The sequence below is a fragment of the Phyllobates terribilis genome, unplaced genomic scaffold, assembly GCF_046119375.1.
Source record: "Phyllobates terribilis strain yellow unplaced genomic scaffold, ASM4611937v1 Scaffold_2__4_contigs__length_985480577, whole genome shotgun sequence".
Classification (NCBI taxonomy): Eukaryota; Metazoa; Chordata; class Amphibia; order Anura; family Dendrobatidae; genus Phyllobates; species Phyllobates terribilis.
In genome coordinates this window covers 26,296,075-26,322,757 of record NW_027362762.1, presented here as the reverse complement: position 1 = coordinate 26,322,757, position 26,683 = coordinate 26,296,075, and the positions used below count along the sequence as shown (strand labels likewise).

General features: G+C 50.1%; 1 protein-coding gene across 3 annotated transcripts in view; it reads left to right on the top strand.

Moving 5' to 3' along the window:
• The window catches only part of LOC141190376 (aldehyde dehydrogenase family 3 member B1-like), a 320,040-nt gene extending 293,638 nt beyond the window's left edge, over nucleotides 1-26,402 (top strand). For all 3 annotated transcript variants that reach the window (XM_073661221.1, XM_073661219.1, XM_073661220.1), the window contains 5 exons: nucleotides 5,588-5,669; nucleotides 8,067-8,453; nucleotides 12,503-12,669; nucleotides 25,423-25,522; nucleotides 25,830-26,402. In XM_073661221.1, coding sequence (XP_073517322.1) covers nucleotides 5,588-5,669; nucleotides 8,067-8,453; nucleotides 12,503-12,669; nucleotides 25,423-25,522; nucleotides 25,830-26,023 — 930 coding nt within the window. In that variant the 3' untranslated portion in view covers nucleotides 26,024-26,402. The remainder of the gene's footprint in view (nucleotides 1-5,587; nucleotides 5,670-8,066; nucleotides 8,454-12,502; nucleotides 12,670-25,422; nucleotides 25,523-25,829) is intronic.
• Nucleotides 26,403-26,683: the final 281 nt, after the last annotated feature.

The following is a 26,683-nucleotide window of genomic DNA, read 5'->3' as shown; positions in this document are numbered from 1 at the left end:
ATGACGTAACGGCCACGCGCTGACACCCATACTGACGCAACCGCCACGCGCTGACACCCATACTGACGTAACGGCCACGCGCTGACACCCATACTGACGTAACGGCCACGCGCTGACACGCATACTGACGTAACGGCCACGCGCTGAGACCCATACTGACGTAACGGCCACGCGCTGACACGCATACTGACGTAGTGGCCACGCGCTGACACGCATACTGACGTAATCGCCACGTGTTGACACTCATACTGACGTTATAGCGATGCGCTGACACGCATACTGACATAACGGCCACGCGCTGACACGCATACTGACGTAACGGCCACGCACTGGCCACGCACTGGCACTCATACTGACATAACGGCCACGCGCTGACACGCATACTGACGTAACGGCCACGCGCTGACACGCATACTGACGTAACGGCCACGCGCTGACACGAATACTGACGCAATGGCCACGCGCTGACACCCATACTACCGCAACGGCCACGCGCTGACACCCATACTGACGTGATTGCCACGCTCTGACACCCATACTGACGTAGCGGCCACGCGCTGACACCCATACTGACGTAGCGGCCACGCGCTGACACCCATACTGACGTAGCGGCCACGCGCTGACACCCATACTGACGTAGCGGCCACGCGCTGACACCCATACTGACGTAACGGCCACGCGCTGACACCCATACTGACGTAACGGCCACGCGCTGACACGCATACTTACTAACGGCCAAGCGCTGACACGAATACTGACGCAACGGCCACGCGCTGACACGCACACTGACGTAAAAGCCACGCGCTGACACGCACACTAACGTAACGGCCACGCGCTGACACCCATACTGATGCAACCGCCACGCGCTGACACCCATACTGACGTGATTGCCACGCTCTGACACCCATACTGACGTAACGGCCACGTGCTGACACCCATACTGACGTAGCGGCCACGCGCTGACACCCATACTGACGTAGCGGCCACGCGCTGACACCCATACTGACGTAGCGGCCACGCGCTGACACCCATACTGACGTAACGGCCACGCGCTGACACCCATACTGACGTAACGGCCACGCGCTGACACGCATACTTACTAACGGCCAAGCGCTGACACGAATACTGACGCAACGGCCACGCGCTGACACGCACACTGACGTAAAAGCCACGCGCTGACACGCACACTAACGTAACGGCCACGCGCTGACACCCATACTGACGCAACCGCCACGCGCTGACACCCATACTGACGTGATTGCCACGCTCTGACACCCATACTGACGTAACGGCCACGTGCTGACACCCATACTGACGTAAGGGCCACGCGCTGACACGCATACTGACGTAACGGCCACGCGCTGACACGCATAATGACGTAACGGCCACGCGCTGACACGCATACTGACGTAACGGCCACGCGCGGACAAGCATACTGACGACATGGCCACGCGCGGACACGCATACTGATGACATGGCCACGCGCGGACACGCATACTGACATAACGGCCACGCGCTGACACGCATACTGACGTAACGGCCACGCGCTGACACGCATACTGACGTAACGGCCACGCGCTGACACGCATACTGACGTTACGGCCACGCGCTGACACGCATACTGACGTAATCGCCACGTGTTGACACTCATACTGACGTTATAGCGATGCGCTGACACGCATACTGACGTAACGGCCACGCGCTGGCACTCATACTGACATAACGGCCACGCGCTGACACGCATACTGACGTAACGGCCACGCGCTGACACCCATACTTCCGCAATGGTCACGCGCTGACACCCATACTGACGTAACGGCCACGCGCTGACACGCACACTGACGTAACGGCCACGCGCTGACACGCACACTGACGTAACGGCCACGCGCTGACACGCACACTGACGTAACGGCCACGCGCTGACACGCACAATGACGTAACGGCCACGCGCTGACACCCATACTGACGCAACCGCCACGCGCTGACACCCATACTGACGTAACGGCCACGCTCTGACACCCATACTGACGTAACGGCCACGCGCTGACACCCATACTGACGTAACGGCCACGCGCTGACACCCATACTGACGTAACGGCCACACTCTGACACCCATACTGACGTAACGGCCACGCGCTGACACCCATACTGACGTATCGGCCACGCGCTGACACCCATACTGACGTAACGGCCACGCGCTGAGACCCATACTGACGTAACGGCCACGCGCTGACACGCATACTGACGTGACGGCCACGCGCTGACACCCATACTGACGTAGCCGCCACGCGCTGACACCCATACTGACGTAACGGCCACGCGCTGACACGCATACTGACGTAACGGCCACGCGCTGACACCCATACTGACGTAAAGGCCACGCGCTGACATGCATACTGACGTAAAGGCCACGCGCTGACACGCATACTGACGTAACGGCCACGCGCTGACACGAATACTGACGTAAAGGCCACGCGCTGACATGCATACTGACGTAACGGCCACGCGCTGACACGAATACTGACATAGCGGCCACGCGCTGACACCCATACTGACGTAACGGCCACGCGCTGACACCCAAACTGACGTAACGGCCACGCGCTGACACGCATACTAACGTAAGGGCCACGCGCTGACACGCATACTGACGTAATCGCCACGTGTTGACACTCATACTGACGTTATAGCGATGCGCTGACACGCATACTGACGTAACGGCCACGCGCTGGCACTCATACTGACATAACGGCCACGCGCTGACACGCATACTGACGTAACGGCCACGCGCTGACACCCATACTTCCGCAATGGTCACGCGCTGACACCCATACTGACGTAACGGCCACGCGCTGACACGCACACTGACGTAACGGCCACGCGCTGACACGCACACTGACGTAACGGCCACGCGCTGACACGCACACTGACGTAACGGCCACGCGCTGACACGCACAATGACGTAACGGCCACGCGCTGACACCCATACTGACGCAACCGCCACGCGCTGACACCCATACTGACGTAACGGCCACGCTCTGACACCCATACTGACGTAACGGCCACGCGCTGACACCCATACTGACGTAACGGCCACGCGCTGACACCCATACTGACGTAACGGCCACACTCTGACACCCATACTGACGTAACGGCCACGCGCTGACACCCATACTGACGTATCGGCCACGCGCTGACACCCATACTGACGTAACGGCCACGCGCTGAGACCCATACTGACGTAACGGCCACGCGCTGACACGCATACTGACGTGACGGCCACGCGCTGACACCCATACTGACGTAGCCGCCACGCGCTGACACCCATACTGACGTAACGGCCATGCGCTGACACGCATACTGACGTAACGGCCACGCGCTGACACCCATACTGACGTAAAGGCCACGCGCTGACATGCATACTGACGTAAAGGCCACGCGCTGACACGCATACTGACGTAACGGCCACGCGCTGACACGAATACTGACGTAAAGGCCACGCGCTGACATGCATACTGACGTAACGGCCACGCGCTGACACGAATACTGACATAGCGGCCACGCGCTGACACCCATACTGACGTAACGGCCACGCGCTGACACCCAAACTGACGTAACGGCCACGCGCTGACACGCATACTAACGTAAGGGCCACGCGCTGACACCCATACTGACGTAAGGGCCACGCGCTGACACGCATACTGACGTAATGGCCACGCTGTGACACGCATACTGACGTAACGGCCACGCGCTGACACGCATACTGACGTAACGGCCACGCTCTGACACGCATACTGACGTAACGGCCACGCGCTGACACGCATACTGACGTAACGGCCATGCGCGGACACGCATACTGACGACATGGCCACGCGCTGACACGCATACTGACGTAACGGCCACGCGCCGACACGCATACTGACGTAACGGCCACGCGCTGACACGCATACTGACGTAACGGCCACGCGCTGACACGCATACTGACGACATGGCCACGCGCTGACACGCATACTGACGTTACGGCCACGCGCTGACACGCATACTGACGTAACGGCCACGCGCTGACACGCATACTGACGTAACGGCCACGCGCTGACACGCATACTGACGACTTGGCCATGCGCTGACACGCATACTGATGACTTGGCCACGCGCTGACACGCATACTGACGAAATGGCCACGCGCTGACACGCATACTGACGTCATGGCCACGCGCTGACACGCATACTGACATAACGGCCACGCGCTGACACGCATACTGACGTAACGGCCACGCGCTGACACCCATACTGACGTAAGGGCCACGCGCTGACACCCATACTGACGTAAGGGCCACGCGCTGACACTCATACTGACGTAACGGCCACGCTGTGACACGCATACTGACGTAACGGCCACGCGCTGACACGCATACTGACGTAACGGCCACGCTCTGACACGCATACTGACGTAACGGCCACGCGCTGACACGCATACTGACGACATGGCCACGCGCTGACACGCATACTGACGACATGGCCACGCGCTGACACGCATACTGACGACATGGCCACGCGCTGACACGCATACTGACGGCATGGACACGCGCTGACACGCATACTGACGGCATGGCCACGCGCGGACACGCATACTGACGACATGGCCACGCGCTGACACGCATACTGACGGCATGGACACGCGCTGACACCCATACTGACGTAACGGCCACGCTCTGACACCCATACTGACGTAACGGCCACGCGCTGACACCCATACTGACGTAACGGCCACGCTCTGACACCCATACTGACGTAACGGCCACGCTCTGACACCCATACTGACGTAACGGCCACGCGCTGACACCCATACTGACGTATCGGCCACGCGCTGACACGCATACTGACGTAACGGCCACGCGCTGAGACCCATACTGACGTAACGGCCACGCGCTGACACGCATACTGACGTAGCGGCCACGCGCTGACACGCATACTGACGTGACGGCGACGCGCTGACACCCATACTGACGTAGCCGCCACGCGCTGACACTCATACTGACGTAACAGCCACGCGCTGACACGCATACTGACCTAACGGCCACACGCTGACACCCATACTGACGTAAGGACCACGCGCTGACACGCATACTGACGTAACAGCCACGCGCTGACACGCATACTGACATAATGGCCACGCGCTGACACGCATACTGACGTAATGGCCACGCACTGACTCGCATACTGACATAATGGCCACGCGCTGACACGCATACTGACAACATGACCACTTACTAATGACACATACTGTTAACATTGCCATATATTGACACCATGGCCACGTACTGACAACATCGTCACATATTGACACCCTGTACTGCCACCATGACAACTTACTGACCCCATGGACACACAAACTGCCATGATCACATACCGACACCATGTTCTGACCCCATGGACACGTAGTAACACCAGGTGCTGACACCCACTCACACTATGAGCAGAGGCGTCTCTGGATTCTGGGGGTGCTGAGAGCAGGGAGCGCATCCTTCTCAGATGACCCCAATGATTTGTGCTGTGCGGATGTCTCACGTCCTCTTTCTCTTTGTGGCAGGACTGTTTTGCGGTGGTCTGTGGTGGGGTCGATGACACATCTCGTCTTCTGGAGAACAAGTTTGATTATATTTTCTTCACAGGTAAATCCATAAGATGTGAAATGTAAGAAGAACCATCTCCCTTCTTTGTGTGCCTTCTTGCCTCTTCTCGGGGCCTCTGTTCCCCCATAATCCTGTGTTCACATATATGCTACCATGAAAAAACAGGAGTTTGTTGGCAATAATTTTATAACAAATATTTTATTGAACACTTAGGACAAAATACATATGACAAGGAACAACCCGGCACCAAAGTTGGGCAGCATGTATAAACATATTCAGATTAATAGTCATAAGAAGTGAAACTCACAATGGAGAAAAGTGCAGCAGTGCTTACTCCCAAGTGGGATGGTTGTTTAGGTGCTACATGCGACAGTCAAAGTCCATAGATACATTCATTATTTATGCAAAGTAATATAGCAGTCGTATCAGGACATAAACCCATGAAGACATTAATTGGATCACAGTATTGCACTCTTACCCATTGCTTAAAAGTGGCAGCCCAACAAGAAAAAAATCCCCAACGCGCGTTTCGCGTGGTGTATTTAACAGCTGGGGGAATACAGAAAAGGACCTTCCATGCATGTTTAAATGCGTTCAGGACCTGCGGTCACATGGTCGCGATGGACCAATCATGCCATGGTATGTCGGCGCATGCGCACTGCGCCATGCGCGTTAGCCGCACTGCCCACAGCCATCAAGGCAGACCGCGCATGTCAGGAAGACCAGGGTAAGTTACCATGGCTCCCAGACAACACGCAGGCTCCAGAGATATGCCGCGGCTTCAGACAGCGCAGCATGCACGCGCACACCATTTAGGAAAAGTTTGTAACAGTAACCCATATATATGTTTATGAATAACACCCAATATACATTCATATTGATAACATTATTAGCTCCAATCCAAATGGTGGAAGTTCATAAGTTGAAAGGTGATGTTGGTTCATACCGCATGATCATTAATATAGCTATGGAAGAAAAAAGAAATATAAAAGAGACAAGAGACATTAGAAAAATAAAAATGTGAATTAAAATTGGATTAAAAATACCAAAGGGTTACTATATGTTCACAGAAACGGGACGAAACTTAACATTTCATTGAGGCCAGTGGGAATCTCAGTTCCCAGTTCTACTATCCATTTAGCCTCTCTTTGAGCTAGAAGTTTTTTTATATTGCCTCCTCGAATACCACCATGGATGACTTCTATTCCCCCCACCATAAAGGTTTTGGGGCTGCTATCATGATATTGCCTGAAATGGCGTGGGATAGTTTTTAGTAAAGAAACATCGGCCACTGTCCTTGCTGCACCAATGTCTCTCACATGCTCTCTAATCCTCACCCGCAATTCTCTAGATGTCAATCCAGCGTATATTTTTCCACAACCACAAGTTGCATAATATACAACATTTGAAGTCCCACGTGAAATATATTCATTGATTTTATAGTGGCGAATTCCAGAGGAATTAGAGAACTCAAAACTGCGAGAGACATTGGTGCATGCCACACAGTGACCGCACGGAAAGCACCCATTTATTGGTCCCCTTCACCCAAATGGATTAGGCTTAGGCAGAACATAATGACTTTTGACTAAGATATCTTTAAGATTTTTACATCTTCTGGAGGTCATAAGAGGGGATGTCGAGCTATGGGGAGCCAAAGAAGGTTCAGTAAGTAAAACCGGCCAATGCCGTTGCAAAATAGTTCTCATGAGCGACCAGTCCTGGTTATAAGTGGAAATGAATCTCGGTGGTCCAAAGTTTTCCTTTGATTTTGTTGTAGAACTCAACAACTTGTTACGTGGGATAACCCTTGCTCTCCTATACCCTTGTTTCACACATCGCTTGCTATAGCCTCTCTCTGCAAAGCGCCGGGTAAGGTCTATGGCCTGATCCTCAAATCTCGCCTCAGAGGAGCATATCCGCTTCATCCTGAGGAATTGTCCAACTGGGACAGCCCTGATCATAGAGGCATTGTGTGCAGAATCAGCATGTAATAGTGCATTCACCGACATAGACTTATGGTAGACGTCAGTTTGAATATATCCCCGTTCATCTATCTCAAGAGAGATATCCAAAAAATCATTTTTTTTCACACTATATTGAAAGGTCAGTTTGATATTAAAGGGATTATCATTAAGTAGGTCCATGAATTGCTCCAGTTCATAAGCAGTACCGTGCCAAATAATAAAAAGATCATCAATACATCGCAGCCAACACTGCACGTAGTCGGCGGCCTGTGCCCCCGCATCACCAAACAAACACCTCTCCCAGTATCCCAGGAAAAGGTTTGCGTCCTATTTTTGGGACCTCACTTTGCTTAGAGTGGTTTTTCACAATGTACCTTACGAATATATGGTTATTTTTCTGTCTTCTCATCTTGGCTCCTGATTTCCAGGGACATTCAGGTTGTCCATGTCTCCTCTGCTTCCTTCTTTGCAGGGAACCCTAATGTGGGAAGGATTATAATGACAGCTGCAGCCAAACATCTGACGCCGGTGACCCTGGAGCTTGGTGGGAAGAATCCATGTTATGTCCATGATGAATGTGACCTGAAGAACGCAGCGCGACGCATCGCATGGGCGAAGTTTTTTAATGCTGGTCAGACGTGCCTGGCTCCAGATTATATTCTGTGCTCTGACAACATCAAGGAGAAGCTGCTGAGTGCCCTGAAGACCACCATTCATGAATTTTATGGGGAAGACCCTAAACAGTCCCCTGACCTGGGTCGGATTATCAGTAACCGGCATTTTAAGCGAGTATCAGCTCTACTGACTTGTGGGAAGATTGTGACAGGCGGACAAACCGACGAATCTGAAAAATATATTGGTGAGAATCTGAATAATCTGTGTGATCAGAGCCGATCAGATTGGAGCCATATTAGCCTTTCTGCTCTCTAGTGCCACCTATCATTGGCTGGCTAGCTCCATTAGGTGGCACTCCCAGGGAGCATTGCCTGACCGATACATCTCACTCTGCCCTATCTACAGCTTTCTTTTACTAAAGGCAAAACTTTATTGGCTGCCGCTAGCCCTGTAACTAAAAGCCCTGGTCAAAATAAAGTGACTATGTGATGGGCCTTGACACTGGCCACACAGGGCATATTCCCTTTACCCTCCCAGCTACACCCCTGTGTGTGATATCTGCACCCCAGAATCGGTCTGTGGATGGTCTTGAGGTAGGATCGCTCCTAGTACTGTTACTGGGGCATGTGCCCTGTGAGATGGGTTTCAGGTGGGTACCAACTAGCCACTTTGCCTCGCCCAGGGTATATAGATAAATGGCGAGGTCCATGCCCTATGTGAAGGAAGACCTAGCTGCATCTTCAATATGAAGTAAAGACTAGGAGATGGAAGAAACAGAAGAATCTGAGGAAAGGAGGTCAATCAGGTTAGGACCCTGCAACTCCAGCATGGAAATGGTCATGGGTGTAAGGGGCAAGCTGGTAGGGGCAGAATTTGGATGGATTGTTGCATTAGGTTGGGTGTAAGCTTGTGAGCCGGACCCTCACTCCTTTTGGAATCTGAGGTATGTGTTACTCTGTAATGTCTTTATTGTCTGTACAAGTCTCCTCTGTGATGCAAAGTGCTGCCGAGTATGTTGGCGCTGTAGAAATAAAAATTATTATTACATTATTATTAGGGTGAAGCTGTCGCTCATTTAGCTGTGTTGAGGGTCTCACCTAAGGAGGTGGATTCTCTAAGCCGTAGATCTAGGTGAGCAGCGCAGGCTACAGGTGAAGGAGCAGTTGGTTTTGCTGGGCGGCATGTGGCGCAGTGAGAACCACAACAGCAGAGCATGCAGTATGGCAGACAAATGGAGCAAGAAGCAACAGGTCAGGTCTACACACGGGAAGAGTAGATGTATTCACAGTCCATAAATAGTATCTGCCTAATGGTTAATAGCAGTCAGGCAGTAATTTATAGGCAACTGATTCATGATTGTGTTACACACAGGAGTAATACACTATCTGGTAACTTGCTAGCAGAGTTATGGTTTATAGCACAGATATGTACAAACAAGAACTTGTGCCAAGGGAATTTTTAACATTAGGATAGCAGGAAAGTATTGACAACTTATTCTTACTTGCAGCAGTGAGGTTCACACATAATTAGCAAAAATATATAGGCAAACTGGAAACAAGCTAGCTGTGATGCGTTACCTTGAGTACAGTGACTGAAGTGTGATCAGTGCCGAGAACAATTGGTAATTCTAAACTTGACTTGTGAGATAGGTGAGGACTACCTATACATGGGTAAGCTGAACTGTGCTTCGAAATAAACATTTGTAGTTGAATGACAGTCGGCAGTAGCAGACAATTAGGCTGGAGCTTAAGCTAAGTGGAAGACCACTCCCGGTAAGCAAATGGCTCTACTGACAACACTCAATACTCAGACAGCACATGGCTGCTAAGAGAAAGGCTGTTTGAGTCAGCCATAAACATCTTTGACATCATCTCTCAAAGCCTTTTGATGGGTTACCACAGTAATATGGCAGGAACTAGCACAAAGGGAGCCATAAGGTAAGGAAACAAGGTCCGGTACCTGAGCTGTGACAGGAGAGTAATATGCTGCTCCCCATTGTTTGTCAAAAATTTAGGAACAAGGAAGTGGGTGACCATTTCTTTTACCAACCTTATGTGGAGACACGAGGGTCAGTGGGTGCTCTCGTCTGCTGGCCCGGCTGTCTTTAGAAAGACCGCATGGACCAGGGCTTATCCCACAGAACGCCCGCACTCCTTTCCCATGGGCAGAATACTACTCAGACAACACAGGGTGAGGTTAAAACAGCGTGGCAATATTTTATTGAGCCACTAACAGACAATAACATATAGAACAGTCCCAGCAAATACACAAGATGGTGCAAATCATAGTCTTACCCTTCCGCTGGCTCACAGGGATTAGAGCACCTGCAACTTCGGGGCTTCCAGGGCCGACTAACCCCACCAGTGGCACCCCGCTTTTGTCAGGTATCCACAGAGACGAGGTAACGACATGCTTTGGAAGGTTACAGTCCATTGAGGTGCGTGGCCAGGTGACCTGATTGTCTCAGCCTGGCTTCTCCAAACATCTTCAAGGGGCCAGGTGACCGGATGGTCCCCAACTGGCTTCTCTATACGTGTCCATGGGGCCAGGTGACCTTATGGTCCTAACCTGGCTTCTCCAAACATCTCCATGGGTTCGGTAATGGTAAATGGAGCTGATCTGTATCCCTCAAGCCGGGGCCGTGGTCTCTTAACCCCTTATTGGCCTGGGACGTATTAGTACGCCCCATGCCATCACCCCCGGTTCAGCACGGGCTCCGGCGCTGAGCCCGCACTGAACCGAGCACGTCAGCTGATTCTTACAGCTAACATGTGCCCACAACAGCTGCAGGTGGAATCGCGATCCACCCGCGGCTGATAACCAGTTAAATGCCACTGTCAATCTCTGACAGCGGCATTTAATAGCGCCGCGCCAGAAGCGGGTCACTTACCCCGCCCATCGGTGATCCCATCACGTGATCGCAGGTCACTGATGGGTGGGCATGGCAACCCGGGGTCTGCAGCAGACCCCAGTGGTTGTCATGTACTGATCGCTATGAGTGCCACCTAGTGGTCGGCGCTCATAGTACAGGAGCATTTCTACTACATAGAGGTGATCTGCTCATCACCTCTATGTAGCAGAGGCGATCAGACAGTTGCTGCTTCTAGTCTCCTATGGAGAGTATAGAAGCAAGCAAAAAGTGTAAAAAAATGTTTTTAAAAATTATTAAAAAAATTAAAAAATATATAAAAGTTTAAATCACTTCCCTTTGCCCAATTCAAAATAAAATAATAAAAAATAAACCCCACATACACATATTTGGTATCGCCGCTTTCAGAATTGCCCGATCTATCAATATAAAAAAGAATTAATCCAATCGGTAAACGGCGTAACGAGAAAAAAATTCTAAACGCCAGAATTACATTTTTTTGGTCGTCGCAACATTGCAATAAATGTTTGGTGTCTACGAACTCGTAATGACCTGGAGAATAATGATGGCAGGGCAGTTTTAGCATATAGTGAACGTGGAAAGAAAAAAGAAAAAGAAAGACTGTGGAATTACATTTTTTATGCAATTTCACCACACTTGGAATTTTTTTCCGGTTTTCCAGTACACGATATGGTAAAAATAGTAATGGCATTTAAAAGTACAACTCATCCCACAAAAAATAAGCCCTCACACGGCCATATTGACCAAAAAATAAAAACGCTATGGCTCTGGGAACAAGGGGAGCAAAAAACGAAAATGCAAAAACGGAAAATCCCTAGGTTGTTAAGGGGTTAAGCTGGCGTCCTGTAGAGTGTCAAATCGGTATGTTGGAGCCATCATTCCCTGGCTGCTTTTCTGTAGAGAGTCTCTCTATGGAAGGATAGAGGTCCCTTTTTAAACCCACATCTGTCCTTCAGGCCATCATCCACAGGTCAGAGGGAAGGTGGGATGAGGTCAACTCTCATTGTTCAAGTATTCAATCAATCTGCATATTTTATAGACTTATTCAATGTGTAATCAACATTTTAGCAAACATCAATTGTTCTGTTACCCTGCATCCTGGTCTCCCAAGGTTAAACATCAATTCAAGAGTCATCATTCAGGCTCATATGAATAATGACCTATGTCTCTTGACTACTGGAAAATACACCTGGCATAATTAAGAATAAATGCTGTGTAGTCACACCTTGTAAGACCATAGGTCCTGTGATTACAGAGGGTTACGGTTTTCTGGATGTGCATGCTTGGCTCAGATGATTGTGGTGGACTCTCTTGTCAACAATTGGCCTGGAATTTAATCTTCTCCTCTTCATAGTGCAAGCTTGTTGTAAACCTCATTGACTCTGCACTCTTTTGTTTTGCAGCCCCCACCATCCTTGTAGATGTCAAGGAATCAGACCCAGTTATGCAAGAAGAGATCTTTGGCCCAATTCTTCCTGTCTTCATAGTTTCTGGATTTGATGAAGCAATTAACTTTATAAATGATAGAGAAAAGCCATTGGCTGCATACATCTTCTCATCCGACTCGCAGGTGAGTCCATTGTGTCTGTTTGTGTCCATGTCCTAGACTTGGGATGGTGTTGTCTGCAACTAGCTTGTACAGCTGATTCCCATTCTGGCCGGCCATGCTGGACCATATGCTTCACTCCAGTCATGTCACTGTGGGCCCCAGTAATAAGAGTAATGGTATGCAAGCAGTGATTATTTTTAGACATCATGGAGAAACCCACCTGTGAAGACCTGGGGTCTTCTGTGGGCATAAGGCTACTCAGACAACACAGGGTGATGGCAAAACAGTGTGGAAATACTTTATTGAACCACAAAGCTGACAATAAACACATAGAACAGTCCCAGCAAATACCCAAGATGGTACAACATTACACAGTCTCACCCTTCCTTCCCGCCCACCTGGGATTGAACAGCTGCGACTTTGGAGACTTCCAGGGCCGACTACCTCAACCAGTGGTCTCCCACTTCTGGTGTACCCGCCCCCACAGAAAGGAGGTAGCAGCAAGCTTAGGAAGCTAGCAGTCCATCGAGGTACAAGGCCAAGAGACCCAAGGGTCCCACCCTGGCCTCTCCGAGAGTTTCCATGGGGCCAGGCAACCGGTGGGTCCCTCCTGGAAACTCCAAATGTCTCCATGGGTTCTAGGCAACCATTGCGTACCTCCTTGCAAATAGTGTTGAGCCACCCCCGTAGTGTTCGAGTTCGGTTCGGTTCGTCGAACACCTGTATGTTCGCCGAACCCTAACCCTAACCTTCGAACACTGTTAAAACCAATGGCAGGCAAACAAAAACACATAGAAACACATAGAAAACACCTTCAAAGGTGTCCAAAAGCTGAAAAACTGCTCAGAAGACACAACTAACACATGGAAAAGTGACAAATACATATAGTCATGCGAAAAGAAAAGAGGTGGAGGAGTAAAAGGAGGGGGAGACACAGATATAGGCATGTCATGCTCTTCTAAAATCAAGAAAGGCTGGAGTAAAAATCTAAAATCAGCCTACCAACACCCAGACGTCGTGACAAGAAAATTAAAAAAAGAAATATCTTTAAGTAGAATGGCGGTTCCATTCAGAACACTTTCCTTACAAGACATAGTGGTATCCCCGTTGTGAGTTGTGCCAAAAACGGAACCCAATACATTCGGACTAATCCACCATTTGTCATATCCAAGGGGCAGGTCCGTAAACGACAACATCGACGCGGAACCAAGTACAGTAGTATATACTGTACATCCTTTGACAAGGCAATCAGGCAGATCAAGAAGTTGGGAAGGGGCACCCTAATGGCCAAAACAGACATTGATGCGGCGTTCCGGTTACTTACTAGCTGTGCCTCCGAATAGTGTCCACCTATTGGGCTGCTTCTGGGAAGGAGCATACTATATAGATCGCTGTTTGCCCATGGGGTGCTCCAGATCCTGCTCACTATTTGAGGCGTTTAGTTGCTTCCTCGAATGGGTGGTCATGGACGTTTCTAAGGGGGCACATATTATCCATTACCTCAACAACTTCTTATGCCTGGGCCCAAAAGATTCACCACAGTGTGAATACACGTGGTAGTCCACCTGTGAGAAGGAGAGAGCTGGAGGGAGAGCGGACACCACAGAGCCGAGGGGTTAGATGGAGAACGGAAGAAGGAAAGAGGGCGAGGGAGGTAAGGGAGTACAGTGGAAGGCCGACCTGAGCTCCCCCACGTTCCTGCTGGGCGGGGAACAGCCCTGGGAAGAAAAGCCGCTTGCGCATCCCTTTGAGGTTATGGGCGCGAGTGGGAAGAGGGACTACGCTGGAGTGTGAAGCCGACACGGCCAGTCATTTCCTGCACGTGCGACCTCCGTGTCGCCGGGTTTGTGCCAGAGCCGCGGTGGACCCTGACGGCCAGCCCCCCTTTCCCAATACTGGTGCCTGTCCGCTGGTGGGTCGAGCCCCCCCGCGGTGGGGGGGGAGTAACATCTGCTGAAGAAAGACCATCTTCCAGCCAAACTAAGATGTCTACTTCTTTTCGTGGACAATGTGATATGATCTCTTTCTTACGGACACGCCTATCGCTACAAATTGAGGCACAAAAACAGCAGGTGCTTCAACGGATATCAAGTGCTCCTTCAAGTGGGCTCTCCTCCACCTCAACTTCAACATCACAAATACTCCAGTCCTCAGAGGTGTCATCCCAATCGCACTTGCTTCCTCACAGCTCCCAAATCTCCAGCTGCCCGTCTGAGTATGGGGTAACACAGATGGTTGAGTCTGCACAGCTGTTTACTCATACTATAGCCTGGGAAACGGAGGTCTGCTCCAGAGCTTCTGTTAATCCAGACGAGGAAATGATCTGCACTGATGCCCAGAATCTTTATGAGTCGGATCCAGGACCAGATGAAGAAGGTTCTGAGCATAATGTAGACCCTCGTTCCCAAACTGTAACTCCTGTTGGTGGAGACAATGATGAAGACGATGATGAGACTCAAATACCTGATTGGAGCGACAACTTGACTTTTCAGTCAGGGCAGGAAGAGGTTGGCTCTGAGGACGACGGGTGTGATAACGCACAGGGTGATGATGATGAGGTCGGAGATCCCACTTACTGTCAACCCACAGTCAGCCAGTCGATGAGGTCAGCAGAGGATGTGGAGGAGGATGTGACTAGCCCAGGGGATGGGGTGACTCCGTACCCGGGCTTTTGCCTGGCCTTGGGGATGTCGCGGTGGTCAGCTCCCGAGCCCGTACCCTGGGGTCACTCTTTAAAAGGGTGGATAATTGTTAATTTTATAAGAGTTTGTGACGCCACCTGTGGTATCTGGTGAGAAGCACCAGCGCTGCAGCAGTCCACTGAGGCCGGTGATAAGGCAGCTCGATGGTATAGCTCCCCACAGGTGGAGCTAGGCCTCAGAAAAGCGTATGCATGGGGAATGCAGGACAGGTGAGACCCAGCTGGGTCAGAGCAAGAACGGGAACGGACTCGGTAGTCACTTCAGTACCTTTTACTGGTGGAAATTCAGGCACATCCCGGAGCACTGTAGGGTGAAGGGTGCACATCAGGATCCTCCCCAATGAGCGGGTGTAGGGCCTCCTGTTTCTTGCCTCTGCGTAGTAAGTTTCTGACCTGCCTGGAGCTAGGCCTAACTTTGTCTCTGTCCTGCGCTGGCTGACCTTGTGGTAGGGCCTTGTCTTGGAGTTCACGCTCCCAGTATGCGGGGCCTAAGCGTCTCCTGGCTCTGTTACGTATCAGCACCTTAGCGATCCTGGGACTTATAGTTCTCCAGGGATTCCGGTTATGCCTTACTGGGTCATAGAGATCCTGGTAAGCTCGGATCCGGTGTCCGGTAAATGCTTCGGGGTGAGCTGGTTAAGCTCCTCTGCCCCCTATGTACTAACTCTCCACTCGCCTTTTGCCTACTCGGGCCCTCACTAGGCTATACACACTAACGGCAGCTTGTCGCGCTTCACCGATCTTATGGCGCCGGCATACCTTAAGCTCTAACTGGGCTAGCAGTAGCCTCGTGCTCCACTGGTGAACTATTAACTGAGTTCTCTAGACTAGACGGAGCTCCACTGCAGACTGACCTCTCTTAGGCTTCACTACTGCAGGAACTCTTCAGAGGAACTGAACTGCCTAGCTCCACCTTCCCTATTTATATCCCTAACGGGCTCCCTCTGTTGGTCTGAGGTGGAAGGTGGAGATGTGTGAATGTTTATGGGGGGCTCTTGTGGAGGATTCCATCAATGCACTCTTCTAGGATCTGTGATACCAAGCGCAGCTGGGCGTCACAGATGCTATTGATGACGAGGTTAGGTTGCGCCTTCCTGGACGGAGACTGAGTACTGGAAGCACATCAACAACTGCATCCTCAAACACAACTCTGCCTCTGACCACAAGTCGTAGTGGCTCTTCTGGTCGCATGGGCTCTAAGCCTTGCATAGCCTGGGCATTTTTTCAGATCGATAAGGATGACCCAACTCGTGTTATCTGTAATATTTGTCACCAAAAGCTAAGTAGAGGCCAAAATATCCATAGTTTGAGTACTTCATGCATGAACCGTCACATGGATATAAAGCATAAGTTGCAGTGGGAAGCTCACTGTGCTACAATGCGGCCTAGCGGGCCGGGCCAACAACCGTCTGCCCCATCTTGTGCATCCGCGGCCTCTTCATCCTCTGTGACTGGGGGGACAGCAGTCACACATGTTTTTGGATGCAGACCTGCCACCTCTTTACCCGCAACAGCCAGTGTGATTGGCAGGTCATCATTTCATTTGGAAGTGGAAACACCAGCTGGTGTTGAGCGCTCTCCGCCATCGAGAGCACCACCTTTGGATCAAGACAACCTAACTTTTCTGTCTGCATCTTCCTCACAGACCGGCAGTTTGCCGGGGACACCCTACTGAACCCCGTCTAAGCACAACAGCCAGCCCTCGGTCCCTCAGATGTGGACAAGTAAAAGACCATTTCGTCCTAGCCATGACAAAGCTAAGAGGTTGAATTTCACCATCTGCAAGCTGTTGGCTACAGAAATGCTGCCTTTCCGCCTGGTGGACACATAGGATTTTCGAGACCTTATGTCCGTCGCAGTGCCCCAGTACCAGATGCCCAGTCGGCACTACTTCTCAAAGAAACGTGTGCTTGCGCTCCACCAGCATGTCGCACACAACATCACCGCTACTTTGAGAAACTCTGTGTGTGACAGGGTGCATTTCACCACAGACACTTGGACGAGTAGGCATGGACAGGAGTGCTACATGTCGCTGACTGGGCACTGGGTAACAATGGTGACAGCAGGACAAGGGGCTGCTGTCCAAGTCTTGCCATCCCCACGAGTTGTACATCAATCCTATTTCTCTAGAAGTTCCTCCACTGCTTCTGCCTCCTCAACCTCCTCTCGGTCCTCCACCTGCACCCAAAGCCTGTCTGGTCATGCCACAAGCTTTCTAACTGTGCAGAAGGAATCCTGCACACCTCCTTACTATGCTGGAAGCAGGGCTCAACGTCATCAGGCGGTGTTTACTTTGAAATGTCTGGGAAATGTGAGTCACACAGCTGAGGAGTTGTGGTCACCTCGAGACCCAGTTTCATGAATGGTTGTCTCCACTGGACCTGCAATCAGGGAAGGCCGTGTACGACAATGCTCCAAACCTGGGTGCGGCCCTTCGCCGGGGCAATGTCACACACGTGCCTTGTATGGCTCATGTGTTGAACCTGGTTGTCCAGCAATTTTTAGCCCACTATCCCGGACTAGATGTCTTTCTGCAGAGGGCACGGTCGCTGTGTGCTCACTTCCGCCGTTCGCATCCCGCAGCTCAACGACTTACATCTCTACAGAAGTCGTTGGGCCTGCCAGTTCACCGGCTGAAATGCGATGTGCCGACACGGTGGAATTCAACTCTGCACATGTTGCAGCGACTGTGGCAGCACCGACAAGCCCTGGTGCAATACGTTCTGACGTATAGCCTGGGCTAACGAGATCCAGAGGTGGGGCAAATCACGCTGCAGGAGTGGTCTCAAATCAGGGACCTATGAAGTTGACGCACCCCCTGGGCCGTGGGGTACCCGGAACCGGGCCGGTAGACGCTGGGGGTTGTAGTCACTGTGGCGGTGACCTGGTTCGTGACCCAGGGCTGTCAATCCAAGGGTAATTTGTATATATTGGTTTTATAATGTCCGACTACGCCACCTGTGGAGTGCGGCCAAAGGGGCCGCCGCTGCGGAACAGTCCTCTGAAGCTGGTGGTTTTGCAGCAATGGTATTATTACTCCCCACAGGAAGAGTGTAGCTTCAGGGCAGTGTGGGTGGATGATGGTGGTTGTAGTGCAGGGAGTCAGTAATGAACACAGAGTCCGTGTGATGCCGTCCCAAGATCTTTACTCACAGTTGTTGCAGTCCAGATTACAGGTACCAGAGCAATCTCCCCCGTCGTGCTGTGCATACTCAGTGAGGGGCTCAGTCCACCCCCAGATAGCTTCGGAGTACATAGCAGGACCCCCTTCTGTGTGTCCTTTCTCTGGCCTTCTCCCTGCACCTCACACCCAGTGACACTTCTATCCGGTATCCTCGGGCCTTGGCGGGCGACGTGTGTTCCGTCCCCTGGGTCCTATGTGGCTACCTTCTTAGTGAGACTGGTGTGGACTTTGGCCTGCAGTACATGAAATGCTGCAGCCTCCGGTTTCTAGTTGAGCCTTGCTGTTTCTCCGCTAGTTGAGGGACCGGTTCCCCTTATCTGGCCTGACCCCTCTACCTCCTGGTAGCAGCGGGAGTACGGGTGGCCTTCTGCACGGCCCGTAGCCCTAGGGTCCCTTCGGTTCCTGGAGCCTTCCTGCTCCCACTCCTCTCTTATCTCCTTCAGTCCTGGGCCTCCCAGGCTAGGCCCGCCTCCGGAGCAGAGCTCATGCCGAGCCTCTGCTCCTGTCACTTTTCCTCCTCTGACTGGCTTGCTCTTTCTAAGATGGCTTCTTATTTATACTCTCCCTATCATGTGCTCCCCTAAGCTCAACCCACACCCACTACATAGGACCCTCCCGCCAGCTAGGGACCTGGGACTGTGCTCTCCCTTAGGAGCAATCTCGCCCTACCCCCACTGTGGGTATGTGTTGGATGCAGGTGTTAGGGTCCCGAGCCATACTCCTTCCTTACTTGAGGGTGAGATACCACACCTCTGGGTGAGACGCAGTACCTCTGTGGCGACTGAACTCTCAGGGGCGCCACACACCCTTCTGCACAGTTTTGAAATGGCGACGAAGATGTTTAGTGCTGACGACGATGCCATTATCAGCATGACTATTCCGGTGATTTACATGCTGGAGCACACGTTAAACAGAATTCAGAGTCAGGTGGTGGGACAAGAGGAGGTGGAGGAAGTAGAGGAGGAGTCGTATGCGGAAGGGATAACATCTCCAAGGTCCAGACGGTCGGCAGCACCAAGGCGGCAGGCATGGGAGGGTGGGGGAGAGGGATTAACCAGGGCGCATGGTAGCAGCCAAACTGTTAAGGAAGGTGCAGGAGCCGAGGAAGAAGTGGAGGATGAACTGGCGATGGGCATGGAAGACTCATCAGATGAGGGAGACCTTGATCACATTTCAGTTGTGTGAGGTTGGGGGGAGAGGGCAGAGGAAGGAAGCATGATTCTTACCTCGCCACCAACACAACAAGGACTTGGTCCTCCTGGATGCGCAAGACACATGAGTGCCTTCTTGCTGCACTACCTGCAACATGACCCTCGAATTGTCAGAATTCGAAATAATCCTGACTACTGGGTAGCCACACTCTTAGATCCCCGGTACAAAAGTAAATTTGCCGAAATAATTCCTGCAATAGAAAGGGATTCACGCATGCAGGAGTATCAGCAGAGACTGTTGCAGAATCTTACATGTGCTTTTCCACAAAACACCAGTGGTGCATGTAGTGAATCTCACAGTTCTAACTTGCCAACCGTGGGACTGTCGAGTCTTCATCACTCAAACCGTAACAGTAACACAGTATCTGCTGGTAACAGCAATTTTGTGGAATCGTTTCACCACTTTTTTAGCCCATCCTTTGCAAGGCCACAGGAGACAAGAAGTCTGACACATAGTCAACGCCTAGAGACGATGGTACAGGAGTATCTCCAAGTAAACATTGAAGCCACGACTGTGTCACTGGACCCTTGCTCATTTTGGGCTTCCAATCTGGAAAAATGTGCGGAGCTCGCCACTCACGCCTTGGAGATCTTGTCATGCCCTGCAGCCAGCGTTCTCTCTGAATGTGTGTTCAGTGCTGCTGGTGGTGTGCCTAGGCAATACTTTGGGCGTAGTAGCCCAGCTGCGAAGCAAGCTGCACCGCCTGTGTATCTAATAAGAATTTTTAAATGCATCTAGCCTAGGCAGACTGTGGGGACCCCAACCAAACCCAGACGCTCAGCCCCCCTACCGCCCCCCTTTCCGTGACAATACAATAATGTAACTCTTACAACTGGATAGGTGAGGATCGGTCACAGCTTTATTAACTCTTTATACTCATTCCATTAGAAAGGCATTTTATTTCTAAAATAATTCAGCTTGTTGCAGCATGCCCTGGGTCTCCACACCGGCAAGTTGGCTAACAAGTGTAACTCTCCAACATGTCCTTTCTATTTCCAGGCCACGGAGGATCCTGCGTACTCGTATGCAGGACTCTAACCCCCATCCATCACTCTTAACACTTGTTCCACTCCGTCCTGGAGTCCTGACAGGAATATGTCCAGTCCAATATCCATTAAGTGAACACCATCGGGCTGTATGAGGCCTGCTTTATCTCCTTCCAGTTGTCCGTGTTGTATCACTACACCGCCTCTGTCTCTTCTAAATTTTGCCATCCGAATATTTATTACCCGCCTTGTCCGTTCGATGGCCGTGATGTCTCGCGCACCTTGCCATACCGCTATCGGCACAATCTCTGACCATACTATAGTTAGTTTTGTGAAAAATTCTCTGAAGCGCTCAGTGTCAAGTTTCATTATTGCCATTAGTTATACGCTCTTGTGATGACCTAGGTCTTTTCCCCCGGCCTGTATAACTAAGATGACCGGACCTCTTGCCTCTCTCCCTACCTTGATTACCTCCATTAGTACCTGTGGCCATAGCAGGCCGCTAATACCTCTCCAGTTGAAATATGTGTTATGAAACTCAAATTTCCTCCCGCCTGGGCGTTTGGTAATGTTCGGCGAATATTCGATGAATAAATCAGCGAATATTGCAGATTCGACTATCGTAATCCGAACTGAATATTGAAACATTTGCTCATCTCTAGTGATGAGTGGAAAACGGCGGTTTTACAGTCTGAGGGTCTATATGAAAAATACACCTCGGGTGAATTACCCAACTCTGTACAATACTTAGTGTATAAACCTTTATAATAAACTTTCAGAAGGATAGTCAGCCTCCATAGAGGACACCTTCCATTTGTCATCCATGTTCATTTAACTGGTGACAAGACTCTTGAGAGACCATGCAGTTTTGTTTGGGGCAGTAGCTGGATGGTCGAAGACTTGGAACCTCCAATTTAGTGATACGTTGAGTTTAGCCGGGTAAAGAAGAGGACCGACTTCTCATACATATCCTTACAGGGAGAAGGCCTTGTTCTTTGCTGAGACACATGCACAGAAGTCTAGGAATATTTATAAGTGACCATAGAACTGGATACGGGAGAATTTCCTATGTGCAGTGTGCATTTTCACTTTGTCTTGAGTAGTGTAAAAATGACCAGTTGTGGGCGATCGGTGGAATTTTGCCGGTCTGGCCTGAGGCCATGAGCTCTTTCTACAATGACAGTATCTGAGAGCTGTAAGGCGCGGGAGCTGAATGGATGCGAGATGTTTGACTGCTTCTCGCATTCCTATTAGTCATAAGTTATTTCGACAACTGCGATTTTCAAGGCCACCCAGTTCTGTGAGACAATGGAGCTTTTGTGCTTTGTCCTGTATGTCTGAGTTTACAGACTGCAGAGAATCTGCCATCTCTACTACCATTTCCCCCACATCCAAGATTCTTTTATACTGTTTCTTGAGCTACGATTCAGAGAGGCTTGGATGGATTGAGGTTGTGTCCATTGCTTGTGGTAGAATATCTGCCATGGCTTTTGCCATATTTTGTAAAGCATTATCTAGTGGTAGAGTCGTCCTGTTCCCCGCTGGGTAGCGAATGAGCCCCCTTTGGTTTCCTTGTAGTTTTCATTGCAGTTTTGGTTTGGGGAATGTATGTATTTGTCCATGTTAACAGGGAACAGATAGCGCCCAATTCTTGTTAGTCCACCATCTGTAGAACAGGGCTGTCAATGGCTGTCAGGCTGAGACTTGTGCCTGCCATACACATTAAATTTAAGTCGGCTGAACCTGCTGATATAAACGGGTTTGGCCAATAACCTAATGTGTATGAGGGCGCCGGATGACTGATGGGAGAGATTTCAGTCGTGCATGTCTGCTTTTGGACTGTCGATAACATTGATAAGCCACAGGCTGACATGCCAGTCGGTGACTTTCTCATAGAGAACACAGGAGTGCTCGGCGGAAGGAGTGCTCCTGTGTATGGGAGAGTCGACTGAGAAGTCTGTCTGCTGAACGATGGGCCAAAGCACCGTCAGCCCAACAACCGTCTGGTGTGCATGGCCTGTGGGTGTTCAGTAGCATGGCCACTCTGCTGCTCTGGCTCCTCCATGAATTTATCTCGCAGAGGTTTCCTTAGCAGCAGAACACAGCTGACAAATTGTGCGACATAGATCGGGTACGATGGGCAGCACCGAAGCTCGGGATTTGGTGCTCAGCTCTGGAAATATGGATGAATTCGCTTTTCACATTTCTTGCCTCCAGACATGAATACTCAGCAGACCTGTTGTCTCTGTAGCTGATAATTGGCTGCTGAAGGACATAGGTTATTAAATGGTGCCCGTTTTACCGGATACGGGACCATGTCCTACGGGCATCTTAGATTTCCACTTTGTCTTGATAGTTGAGAGCGATCAGTGGAATTTTGCTGGTTTGGCTCCAGGGGACGAGCATCTGAAGGACAACAACTGAGAGTCGCCATCCAGTGCACGGTGAAGACCCAGCTGCTCTGCATATAGATGGCCAAATGACGTGATACCTGTATGTGTGAACATGTTTTTATTCTGCTCACATGTGTATGCCTTCTGCCATTACAATCCATGGCTGCATGCACTGGAGCGCTGCCAGTCTGCACACATGTATACCTCCACGCACGGTATATATGTGTATGTGCAGTGGGGCGCATTGTTTGTGCGCAAATCATGCATTTCTGTATATATATATATATATATATATATATATATATATATATATATATATATATATTTTTATGTACAATTCACCAATTTTACCTCTGCAATTGGCTCACACAACAACCAAAAAAAGACGTCAGTGTCATTATTGAGGACAATGTCTATCTGGGGTTTATCGATTCTCCACAGAAACATAATAAGCGTTTATCATCCCAACAGCAGCAGGATCAGGGTCTATCATATTTACAGTCATGGCCAAAAGTTTTGAGAATGACACCAAAATTATATTTTCACATGATCTGCTGGCCTCTGCTTTTTATTAGTCTTTGTCTGATGTTTATATCACATACAGAAATATAATTGCAATCATATTATGAGGACCAATAGCTTATATTGACAGCTAGAATGAATTAATGCAGCAAGTCAATATTTGCAGTGTTGCCCCTTCTTCTTCAAGACCTCTGTAATTCTCCCTGGCATGCTCTCAATCAACTTTAGGACCAAATCCTGACTGATAGCAGTCCATTCTTGCATAATCAATGCTTGCATTTTGCCAGAATTTGTTGGTTTTTGTTTGTCCACCCGTCTCTTGATGATTGACCACAAGTTCTCAATGGGATTAAGATCTGGGGAGTTTCCAGGCCATGGACCCAAAATCTCTATGTTTTGTTCCATGAGCCATTTAGTTATCACCTTTGCTTTATGGCAAGGTGCTCCATCATGCTGGAAAAGGCATTGTTGGGCGCCAAACTGCTCTTGGACGTTTGGGAGAAGTTTCTCTTGGAGGACATTCTGGTACCATTCTTTATTCATGGCTGTGTTTTTAGGCAAGACTGTGAGTGAGCCAATTCCCTTGGCTGAGAAGCAACCCCACACATGAATGGTTTCAGGATGCTTTACAGTTGGCATGAGACAAGACTGGTGGTAGCGCTCACCTCTTCTTCTCCGAATAAGCTGTTTTCCAGATGTCCCAAACAATCGAAAAGGGGATTCATCAGAGAAAATGACTTTGCCCCAGTCCTCAGCAGTCCACTCCCTGTACCTTTTGCAGAATATCAGTCGGTCCCTGATGTTTTTTCTGGAGAGAAGTGGCTTCTTTGCTGCCCTCCTTGAAACCAGCCCTTGCTCAAAGAGTCTCCGCCTCACAGTGCGTGCAGAAGCACTCGCACCAGCCTGCTGCCATTCCTGAGCAAGCTCGGCACTGCTGGTAGTCCGATCCCGCAGCTGAAACAGTTTTAAGATACGGTCCTGGCGCTTGCTGGTCTTTCTTGGGCGCCCTGGAGCCTTTTTGACAACAATGGAAGCTCTCTCCTTGAAGTTCTTGATGATGCAACAGATTGTTGATTGAGGTGCAATCTTTGTAGCTGCGATACTCTTCCCTGTTAGGCCATTTTTGTGCAGTGCAATGATGGCTGCACGTGTTTCTTTAGAGATAACCATGGTTAACTGAAGAGAAACAATGATACCAAGAACCAGCCTCCTTTTAAAGTGTCCAGTGATGTCATTCTTACTTAATCATGACTGATTGATTGCCAGCCCTGTCCTCATCAACACCCACACCTGTGTTAATGGATCAATCACTAAATCGATGTTAGCTGCTCCTTTTAAGGCAGGACTGAAATGATGTTGAAATGTGTTTTGGGGGTTAAAGTTCATTTTCTGGGCAACTATTAACTTTGCAAGTACAGTAATTGCTGTTAAGTTGATCACTCTTTGACATTCAGGAGTATATGCAAATTGCCATTACAAAAAATGAAGCAGTAAACTTTGGAAAAATTACTATTTGTCTCATTCTCAATACTTTTGGCCATGACTGTACATAGTTATATAGGTTGAAGAAAGACTTGGGTCAATCAAGTTCAGCCTGTCTCCACCAGTGTGAAGGATAACAGCAGGGAGAACATGCAGTGAGACGGAGTAGATGTTTGCGAGGTGTAAGTCCCAGGTGGAGGATACTTGTACGCTCGTCACTGCACGTGTCTGAGCAGAGTACAGACACTCCAGGACGCTGACATTGCTGGTAATTGTCTGCACTTTACTTGACAGATCGTTCACCAGTTTCTGGACAGGACGAGCAGCGGCGGCTTCTGTGCTAATGACGGCATCATGCACAACACCATTCACAGTCTGCCATTTGGAGGGGTTGGTAAGTGCCTTGTCTTCTATTTCTCTACTTTTGGTGCAGGCAGCACAGATTGCTGAAGGTCCTTCTTGCACAGAGCAGAGGACGACGCTTGAGTTTCTTACTGTGCACATTACATAGATCTACAATCGCACCATTAATGTGTCTGAAATAACGTCAAACACATTTCATACGACCAAGAATGAAGGAATATAGCTAGACCGGTGATGAAACAACGTGTGTGCAGTGGCCGCACCCCGAGCACGGAGTGAAGGATCTAACACTTTATTACATAATGGTAACTAACACATCTGCTGGCTTTATCTTCCAGGACATAGTGGCATGGGCAAGTATCATGGCAAGTTCAGCTTTGACACCTTTTCTCATCACCGTGCCTGCCTCCTGCGCAGTGATGGACGTGAAAAACTAAATGAGATCCGCTACCCACCATACAACGAGAGCCGTCTGGGATTCATCTTATACTCCACAGAAACAAAGCGCAAGTCCTCCTGTGCTGTAATGTGACCTAGAATAAACGGACATCATGAAGAAGGACATTCCACCATTGCCTCCAAGCACATTCTCCAGACCAACAGTCCGGCCCCTTAGCCCGCTGCCTCCGGTCCCCTTAGCCCGCTGCCTCCGGTCCCCTTTGCCCGCTGCCTCCGGTCCCCTTTGCCCGCTGCCTCCGGTCCCCTTTGCCCGCTGCCTCCGGTCCCCTTTGCAACCTGCCTCCGGTTCCCTTGCCCGCTGCCTCCGGTCTTCTTGCTCCCATTCTCCGTTCTTTTTAATGGTTTCTCTTCTATTTGTTTCTTCTATTATTAATAATAAAGAGAAAAGTAAGTGACCCAAGACAGATATGGCAAGTGGCTCCTCTGTAATTGGTTCACATAACAACCAAAAAGACGTCAGTGTCATTGTTGAGGACAATGTCTACAGAATGTTTTGTCTGGGGTTTATCCATGCCCTACAGAACCATAATAAGCGTTTATCATCCCAACAGCAGCAGGATCAGGGTCTATCATAATTACATAGTTATATAGGTTGAAAAAAAGACTTCGGTCAATCAAGTTCAACCTTTCTCCATTATTGTCAAGGATAACAACAGGGAGATCACACAGATGCCATAGCTGCCACCAGGATGTCAGGGAATGACACTAGTATGATGGTCGCCCGCAAACAGCC